This window comes from Xiphophorus couchianus, chromosome 20 (genome assembly GCF_001444195.1).
Source record: "Xiphophorus couchianus chromosome 20, X_couchianus-1.0, whole genome shotgun sequence".
Classification (NCBI taxonomy): Eukaryota; Metazoa; Chordata; class Actinopteri; order Cyprinodontiformes; family Poeciliidae; genus Xiphophorus; species Xiphophorus couchianus.
Genome location: NC_040247.1, coordinates 5,002,227 through 5,012,021, shown reverse-complemented (window position 1 = coordinate 5,012,021; position 9,795 = coordinate 5,002,227). Strand labels below are relative to the sequence as shown.

Genomic DNA, 9,795 nt, shown 5'->3' with positions numbered 1-9,795 from the left:
AGCCAATCAGAACTAATTAAAATCGACTCAAAGCGAACATGTAATTTCCAGTAGGTTAAATATTTGCCAGGCGCAGAAGTGTGGCAGTAGTATTTGCTTTGCCAGAGTTTCGGTTAATCGCTGGGAGACCCGGTTCAAGCGAACCGCCTCACCTCCGCTGCTGTTTATTTTCAAGGAGAGGAGGGGTGAGGGCATTTCCACGGTCTATCTGGGGTCATACGATCCTCTTCAACGTGGATCCATAAATGAATGGTGGGCTCGACCGCCACACCATGGAGGACCTGTCCCTGATTGGTTCGGTGCGCGGCCGGAATAAACACTCTCAGAGTATATATATTGCTGCAAGGTGTGACACTTCTAAGAAAAAGAGCGCTCCCTCTCAGAAAGCTTGCGGCAGAGAAACGGCAGTTTGCCATCAGCCAAAGATTCAGGATGAGGGCGCAGATCCAAAAAGTTCCTCAGATTGTTGAGCTGCTGAGGAAGAAGTCTGTGGGGCTGCAGCACTTCAAGCCCACATCCTCCGTGTGCGTCCTGGAAGAGAAGGATGCTGTGGAGGCTGCGCGGTGCCCACACGCTGCCTTGAAGGCGCAGAGTTTGGACGCGATCCCGGGACCAACCAACTGGCCCCTGGTCGGCAGTCTGGTGGAACTCCTTCTAAAAGGAGGCCTGATCAGACAACATGAAGCTCTGGTAGAGTATTTTTATATAATAGCCTATTCCATAAATGATATTTTTTTAATTGATGAAATTCAGTATTTTTCCTATTTTCTCTAACCGTTTATAATTATTTCATTGACTAATTTCTTATTTTCAGATTGATTATCATAAGAAATTCGGGAAGATCTTCCGGACGAAGCTGGGATCCTTTGAGTCGGTGCACATTGGCGCTCCTTGCTTGTTGGAGGCGCTCTACAGAAAGGAGAGTAATTACCCCCAGAGGCTGGAGATCAAACCCTGGAAAGCATACAGAGACCTGAGAAACGAAGCGTACGGACTCCTCATTCTGTAAGTAGACCTGCGACCCCATCATCTGTTGTTTCCTGAAATCATCTCCGCCTGCACGGCGCGCAGTTTGAAGCAGAAGCGCACACGCTGAAAGCGCTCTGTTGTTGCTTCGCAGGGAGGGGAAAGACTGGCAGAGAGTCAGGAGCGCGTTTCAGCAGAAACTCATGAAGCCGACAGAGGTGGTGAAGCTTGATGGCAAAATAAATCAGGTGGGACAACAGGTCAGGTCTTGGTTTAAGGCAACGTTTCTGCGATCATCCACTGATGGGTTTTTTTGTTTTTGGAAACAGGTGCTGATGGACTTCGTTGACAGGATTGGAAAAATAAGCAACAACGGGAAGATTGAAGACTTGTACTTCGAACTAAACAAATGGTCGTTTGAGAGTAAGTCAAGCTATTTTTATTCTAACACTCACTATGACTGCAAAAAAACAAAACTTTTGTTCATACGTCATTTAAGTCTCTTTTAATGCGTAGGAAATTAAATATTTTGAACCCAACCGTGATCTAATTCTGCTCCAAAATTCACAATTCACTTTGCTAACATAACCTGATGAAACAGTGACTGTTTGGATTTACTTTTAAAAAATGAATGAAAATATACAATTCTCAAATATCTTCTTATTGTCTGCTTCAAAAAGTAATTATATCATTCTGTTGGGATTGGTGGTTTTATGGGAAATAGCTCTAAAAACAGACATTATACTTTGGAATTAACATTAGCAATAGAAATGAAATCCAGGACTTCATTTCGAATTAACTGTATCCAAATTTGGTTGATGTTCTAAACCTTTGCTCATTTTTCTCCCCTCAGCAATCTGTCTCATCCTGTACGACAACCGATTTGGTCTTCTGCAGGAGGAAGTCAACGAGGAAGCCATGAACTTCATCACAGCTGTGAAAACAGTGAGTATCAAGCCTCTCTCTCGGTGCCTCTGAAGGTTAGAAGATGATATTTGTGATGATCTGTGAGACGCTCTTCAGCTGACTTTCTCCCGGAGAGTTAAGAAACATCACAGTTCATCAGGTTCGTGTCAGGAGGCTAGACTGCAGACAGAGTTGAAGCAATTCTATGCTACTTTCATCTATTTAGAGATTGATGACCAAACCCACCCTATCATTCAGTAAAGAGATTATAAGTGGGAGTCTGATAAGAAAAAATGGGTTCAAGAATAAATAAAGGAAACTTGAAAAGGACTGAGTAAGAGGCTTTGAGTGAGGATGAAAAAGCCTGATCCCTTTCTTCCTCTTTTTCTGTTCTTTGTAGATGATGAGAACTTTTGGTAGGATGATGATCACACCTGTGGAGCTCCATCAGAAGCTCAACACCAAAACGTGGCAGGACCACACCGCGGCATGGGACTGTATTTTCAGCACAGGTACAAACACAAAAATCACACCAGCACCGTGCAAGCTATTGCTCTGATTTTGTCAAGCTGTTGTACTTGACGTAATACTCTCCTCTTCTACGTGACACACAAGTCTTTCTGAGTTCACTTCCAGTCAGATGATAGATAGGAAAATAAGCAAGTGGGCGGGCTGGAGGTTTGATTTGAACCGGCTGTCTTGGTGTTTTGCGGACTTGGCACTCTGTGTAAATAACGGCTCAGCATTGTAGTAAACCGCCTGACCTGGGGTGAAGAAATATGCCAAATATTTCTATAAACTAGACCTTAAGTGATGTGTCTTATGGTTAACCTTTGTAGGATGTATGAAGCAAGCTAACCTATTTTCCTAAAACCTGTCTCAGGCTCATTTCAATCCTTCTGTTAGTATTTTATTCTTGCAAACATTTCAATTTGTATATTTTGTGACCTTGTGTTCTCTAGGATGAAACTATAAGTATATATTTTAATGTGCAAGTATTCATAAAATGTATCCTATCACACTATATATTCCAATAGCTGCAAAAAACAGAGACAAAAAGTTGATCAAACACACGCTGAAACAAATGTCCTGTAGGATAAAAATAACCAAAAAGTAACTTATCAAACAAAATTCTTTAATTGTTTGCAACAAACTAAGCTTCGGGAAGACTTACTGAATTCCAGTATCTAATATATCAAAGACGGTTGCCTTCATTCAGGAAGTTTTATTTTGAATTTCTCCATTCACTTCCCCATCAAAGTGGAAAACAGTGATCATTTGTCACCGATGACTGAGAACAGGCTGTAAATGACGTCTCCTGTGTGTGAGCAGCATTTTGCGTATTCTTGTGTTCACCCATTGATTGCTCTGTATTCGCTCAGCCAAAGTCTACATTGACAAGAGACTGGAGAGGAATGCCAACAGAGATCCGGATGATTTAATCGATGACATCCTGCAGCAAAGCCGCCTCTCCAAGAAGGAGCTGTATGCCTCCATCACCGAACTGCAGATTGGAGGAGTCGAAACAGTAAGTCACAAAACGGGTAAACGTACTGTATTTTCACACTTTTCCACACCCAACACAGTTTTTGCATAAAACAAAAAACAACTTAAAAATAAATCTAGAACAGGAAACAGATGTCTTTGTGTTTTCACTTGTGTGAAACAGAGTTAGTTCTTTAAAAACAAAATAGTGCAATTTAAACTAAATTGAATAAATAATATCTATATATCTAGAAAATATATTTTATAGAGTGAAATATTACAAAAAATGTAATTAGTATAAATATATCTATATATATTTATTTTTTATTGAAGATAATGGTTCAACAGCAGCTTGTCAGCACAGACATATGAAAGAAAGAAAATACCAGTGAAGACTTAAAGTTGAAAGAAATATGTTTTATTGCCTGTCAACCTTTTACCTCTCATTTTTTTGGGAAGCTAAGCAAATAGCCCAAGTTATTTAAATCTTATGATACAAATTATCACTTTAATCTTCTAAAGAAAAGAGCTTATAAGTTTTTTTTATCCCAATTTCTTTGTCATTTTTACATTTTTAACCTCCATTAGTCTTGTGTATAACACTAACATTAATTAGCATGATGCAATTAATGTGTTTTCAACTTATGCCTATTTCATACAAGACAATAAGTTCAATCTCTTACGCAAGCAGCTCCTGCAGTTATTGTCATTCCAAAGCGCAAAATAAATGTAGAGGGGAAGTAAGTGAGGAGCCTTTGAGGGACCACAAACATTCCTCCGCTGCTCCGAAGAATGCTCTGGCTACTTGCTGTACCAAGTGTTCTTCCCTTCTTATTTTGTTCTCTCTTGTTGTTTGTACAGACCGCCAACAGCATGCTGTGGGTTATTTTCAACCTGTCACGTAACCCTGCTGCTCAGAAGAGGCTGCTGCAGGAGATCAGAGATGTGGTGCCTCCAGACCAAGACCCCTGTGGAGAGCACATCAAGAGCATGCCCTACCTCAAGGCCTGCTTGAAGGAGTCTATGAGGTACAGCACTGCAACGTAGTGTATGTATGTAGCCGGGGTCGGGATGTCCATAGTGCAGATAATAAAAGATCAAGGTGGAACACAGTGTTCATACCTGCAGTGGTTTACATACTTCACACACTCCCTCCTATTATAGGCTGCACCCAATCATTTAAACTAATTCAGCTGATACAACTTAGCTTTGTATTAATAGAAGTAATCTAAAATGTCATTCAGATTTACACACTTTAACAACTTCACACAGGTAATATCATGTTCAGATGTTTGGTTGCTTGATCACCTTTCAAAGAGTTACAGCTTACATGCTCAGACTTTCTGACATTACCATTCCCACCAGTACCACCAAGATTAGGATGGAGGAAATTACACACATGACTGCCTCAAAAACAAGCTTCAAGGAAGTTTTTGGCGGTCAGATGGTGGCATGACTACCAAGCTTAAATTTGTCCTTTGGTCACGTTCAAATATTTTTCCTTTGCCTTTGTTCCACACACGTTGCCCCCGTCTTCTCATGCAGTCACAAGAGTTGCAGCCGGGGCGGGTTATTTAAGGCGAACACCGTGCACACATCACAGGGAATGTAAATTACCTCAGATAGCAGATTATTCTCACCTCAACAAGCACTGTGCATGTCTGGCTTCTGTTAAACAGCTTAAGCTTGTGTGACATGCAATAAGTCATGTTCCAATGTTTGTTTGTTTCTCTAATTCTTACAGGTTGTCGCCATCTGTTCCGTTCACCAGCCGGACCCTGGACAAAAACACTGTGTTGGGAGATTATGCCATTCCCAAAGGAGTAAGTGGCTTACTTCTCAGTGCACCTTATATGAGGAGATTACCTTCTCATTTACATTTTACTTGTCTGGAACGTGCCTCAAACCCCTGGTTACACGCTGAACAATATCTGGGCAGATATTGTTCAGTCTATATCTAGTCTGAACATTTGGCACATATAAAGGCCACTCTGTTGGCACAAGGCACTTACTCTCAACCTCTAGGAACACAAATGACTTGTTTCTAAAATAGTGACAAAACCAGAGCTGGAACATATTTTTTTATCTTTTATTGTTCTCTGTTTACAGACAGTGTTAATGATTAACTGCCATGCATTGGGATCAAACGAGGAATATTTTGATGATGGAAAGCAGTTCAAGCCTGAGCGCTGGCTGCGGGAGAACAGCACCATCAACCCCTTCGCTCATGTTCCTTTCGGTATCGGGAAGAGGATGTGCATCGGTCGACGGCTGGCGGAGCTGCAGCTGCAGCTGGCCATGTGCTGGGTACGGTCTCCATCAGCAACATTAAGCCAGTCAGCCATAGATTATCCTAAAAAAAGATTTCCACCCTTGATGCATTTTTGTTTTTTCTTTATCGCAGTTGGTCAGAGACTACGAGATCGTGGCAACAGACAATGAGCCTGTTGATGTGATTCATTCTGGACTTTTGGTTCCTAACAGAGAACTGCCAGTAGCCTTTGTCAGGAGATAAGGTGAGAAGAAAAAAGTTTACATTCCAATGTGCGGTACCAGTTCATTGAAATGACCTTGTTGTGTAATTCATAAAGCAATTGGGAAGTCAGGAGGGTCAGCCCTGTTTCTGAAGGTTTAATTGTCAAAACTTTGACATGTAAAATAATAGATATTTCAATAGTTCTTGAGCTTAAAATATTATATTCATTTTCTGCTACTGTACTCTTAGAAAAAACCTTTGACAGTATTTGTCAAAGACGGAAGTAATCCACATTTTTGCATAAAGGTTGCAGGGGTGTGCTTCAGTGTGCAGTACCTATTATTGGCCGCCAGGCGCTGACATCTACACCTCACTGGCTTAGTTATTGCGAAAAGGATATTAAAATTAGTACTTGAAAGATCTGTAAGAATGATACAGATCAAATTTTACAATGATTTTCTTTTCTGAAAAGAAAATCTGGACAACATGTGTTTTTTTGTTTGTTTGTTTTTTTATTTGCCAATAATGCCTTCCTTTTATTTCTCTTTTTAGGCCTTATGCTCTTCTCCTCTGGACGTAACAAAAGAAATATTTTACTCCTGATGGTCCAGTGACTCCCTGCATTGCTGCTGTGTACATAAAAACAGAAATATTTGTAATTTTGTGCCATAAATACCTCATACTTATTTAAAACTAATATGTAAACCTGTTAAAGACATAAAGAGCAGTTATTAATTTACAGACTGAATATTGTATCAAGGCAGCTGTCCTGAAATGTCTGACATTTAGATACTGATTACTTTATACTATTCCCTGTTTTTAACTTTATATATAAATATATATGTATGTATATAAGTGCCATCCCTAATGCGTATTTTTATATATATATATATATCATTGTAGGTATGCTTCTCCTATATTTCTGTACATTGTAAATATTTCATTCATCTAAATAAATCAATTTTAAAAATATCAGAAGACTCTTGATTCTTAAACTTGTAATTTGAAGTGAAATTATCTTGGTGTTTTAGCAGCTTCAATGATGAAACTAAATAAAGAGATTATTGTTTTGCATTTGAGTATCAAAACCTTCAGGCAAGATTAGAAAGCAAATCAATATTGAATAAATATAAATATTATTTATCTCAGAACAAATGTACTGAATGGCAAGACAATGACAGCAATCAGTGACAGTCGTGTGCTTATATTTACTGGATATTTGATTAGGTGTGGTTAAGAACCAAGTATCAGGATGGATTAAAAGGGAAACATGCTGTTTGTTTTTGGCAGTAGTGACTTTTATTAAGAGAAACTCAACAGGAGTAAGTAACTATTTCAGAAACTACTTCTTCACTGAAATTTTTACAAATAATCATCTTTCAGGTTCACATAAAATGGTCTGAAAAACAGAAATAACCAAAGAGGCTCTTTACATCTTTCCACAACACAGAATCTGTGATTCAGTCTTGATTTCATCCACAATCTCCACATTGTAGGGTAAGAATGCATTGCTCATTCCTGCTGTGCTTCAATAGTTCAGGCTGCTGCTAGTGGCGTGATAGTGTGCTGAGAAGTACATCCAACAAATCAGCAGCAACTTGGCCAGTTGCTGCTGATTGAACAAGATTGAATTTTTTGATTCAACCTTGTTGAATCAAAGAATTAGGTCAGGTTTGATGGACAAACTGGGTACAACTCTGCATTAGCAAGATATACCAAAGAAAGCAATTAATCAATCAATTAATCTGGATCTACAGCAACTTAGGGTAAAAAAAAACTCAGATGAAAAACATAAAACACACAGTAAATAATGCAAGTGCAAGACAATAGTCAAGCTATTGTGTTCCAGATTGGTACTTCTTCTTTAGATATTGTGATAACCTTTACTGACGGCATCAGTTCAAAAGGTTTGTTGGAGACGATGATGAGGAGTTTTACTGCAACAGTTCCCATACAGATTATGGTTGGAGCATGAGGACAATCCAATGACCTTCTCATCTCATGTCACTATTATCTGCAGGGCCACGACTGTGTGCACAAACAAGGAATTTGAAAACTGAAGTCAAATTCCTTGTTTGTGCACACACTCTTGGCCAATAAAGCTCATTCTGATTCTGATATCAGGTTGAAAAGCAGTGGATGGAGAACATAATCACACAGGCACTCAGTGCTCAGAGGGATAAAGTTGAGATGTAGATTTCCAATGAACTCAGTGGTCTCTTAGGAAGTTCAGCATCTAGAGACAATTCACAGTTTTCACATTAGACTTTTCTCTGTCAGTCTCAGGGGAAATAAGAGGGAATTATGATCATAAATAGAGATCATAATTTCATTTGAAAAGTATGTAAACCCTTGGCTGATTTACTTATACAATTATTTTTCATTCAAGAAAGACGTTTTTTTCCAATAGGAAATGATATCAAAATTTCTCAATAGATAAGATAACAGCTTAAAAGGAGGATCACGTTTCACCAAAAATTATCTTTTTTATTTACATTATATTTATGCAAATTCTAGGTAATCAGAGGAAAAGTCCTTGGTAGGATCACAGTAATCAAACACTTCTTGTATTTCCGTTGAGCTTTTTGGAGCTTTCCACAGATATTTTGATGGTTTATCTTAGTTGATGATCTTCAAGTCTGTGAGGTTGAAACATTTTATGTCATCACTCTAATCTTACCGAGTTTCATGTCAGAACTTTAGATAGGCCACTCCAAAATGTTAACATTACCTTCAGTCAGCACTGTGTTTATCAAATTAGATTAGTTTAAATCTAAATGTCAGTTGTATGATTCTGGTCTTAACTGTAGATTAGATGTCAGAAGAGGGAGTACTTTGTGCAGCCTGGTGCAGTCATTTTGTCACACATTGTTCAGAGAGACCGGTTTTTAATGAGTTGACCTGAATAGACTTTCTACAACAGGAAAAAAAGAACTTTTACAGACCAATCATCCAAGCAAAATTGTCCCACCATCATCCAGAGGTACGTACATCTATAGGTACAGTAATAGATGTACCTCTTTTCGAAACCCGCTTTTTCTGCACCAAATTTTGTTCCATAGTGGATTGTCCTCTGGACTTAGAATCCAGCATTGCATTACAAAATAATACAGTGAGAAGTTAAGAAAGAAAGAGAGCTACAACATCCTCTTTTCTGTAGCTAACATCTTCAAACACAGCAGCTTGCAGATTGAACTCAACTAATTGTGATGAAAAGCAAACTGACTTTGATTTTCATAGTTTTTCACTAAAAACTGTCTGAATGCCTCCATGAAATTGCAGCTTCAGTTTATTTGTTTCAGATGTATTTCTAAGAGGAATAAATAATTAACATAGAGATTTCACTTTTAAAATACGTGTTGTCTTGTGTCCTTTGAAAATGTACTTTTTAATTGATTAAATCTTTAAACTGGGCCTTGAGAGCCTTAGTGGTTCTTCCGTTGGTGAAACTGAACATAAGGCATAGTGAAGGAAGATCTCCCTGGTTTTAAAAGTCCAGAGGTTTCACCAGCACCAAATGAACAGCAAAATTATCACCGTGTTTCAATGAGAAGAGTTCCAACTATTGTCTTGCAATTGGAAAGTTGTGGGGTTTAGATTCTCGCTTCTTTTCCTGACACAGATTGATCCAGAGCCCTCTGGCAAGGCCTCAAAGAACTACAGAATCATGTGTATAAATGTGTTTTTGAGTAATGTGTACAGCACTTGGAATGTCTAACATTAGACAGAAATGCTATTATGTTTTCATCACATTTTAAACCATTCTTGATATTTTACCCTTAGTCCTGAGGTACTATAAGGTCAGATTAACTGTACTCGATTAATCCTAAAGTCTTAAAAAATAAGCTAAACAACACAGTCTGTTCTCACGGTACACTGGATAGCTGACCTTTCGCTAAGAAAGTGAGTAATGAGTTCAGGAGCTTAAACGTCATGTCTCTACTTCTGGCACAAAATGTACT

The 9,795-nt window shown here is 38.6% G+C and overlaps 1 protein-coding gene across 1 annotated transcript; it reads left to right on the top strand.

The window, feature by feature from the left end:
- Nucleotides 1-272: 272 nt before the first annotated feature.
- Nucleotides 273-6,547, top strand: cyp24a1 (cytochrome P450, family 24, subfamily A, polypeptide 1). Its single transcript, XM_028003686.1, has 12 exons — nucleotides 273-690; nucleotides 815-1,005; nucleotides 1,121-1,214; nucleotides 1,296-1,389; nucleotides 1,820-1,911; nucleotides 2,273-2,384; nucleotides 3,255-3,400; nucleotides 4,219-4,385; nucleotides 5,102-5,180; nucleotides 5,467-5,664; nucleotides 5,762-5,873; nucleotides 6,386-6,547. Exons 1-11 carry the CDS (start codon nucleotides 433-435, stop codon nucleotides 5,870-5,872), a joined length of 1,542 nt encoding a protein of 513 aa, XP_027859487.1. The 5' UTR covers nucleotides 273-432; the 3' UTR covers nucleotide 5,873; nucleotides 6,386-6,547.
- Nucleotides 6,548-9,795: the final 3,248 nt, after the last annotated feature.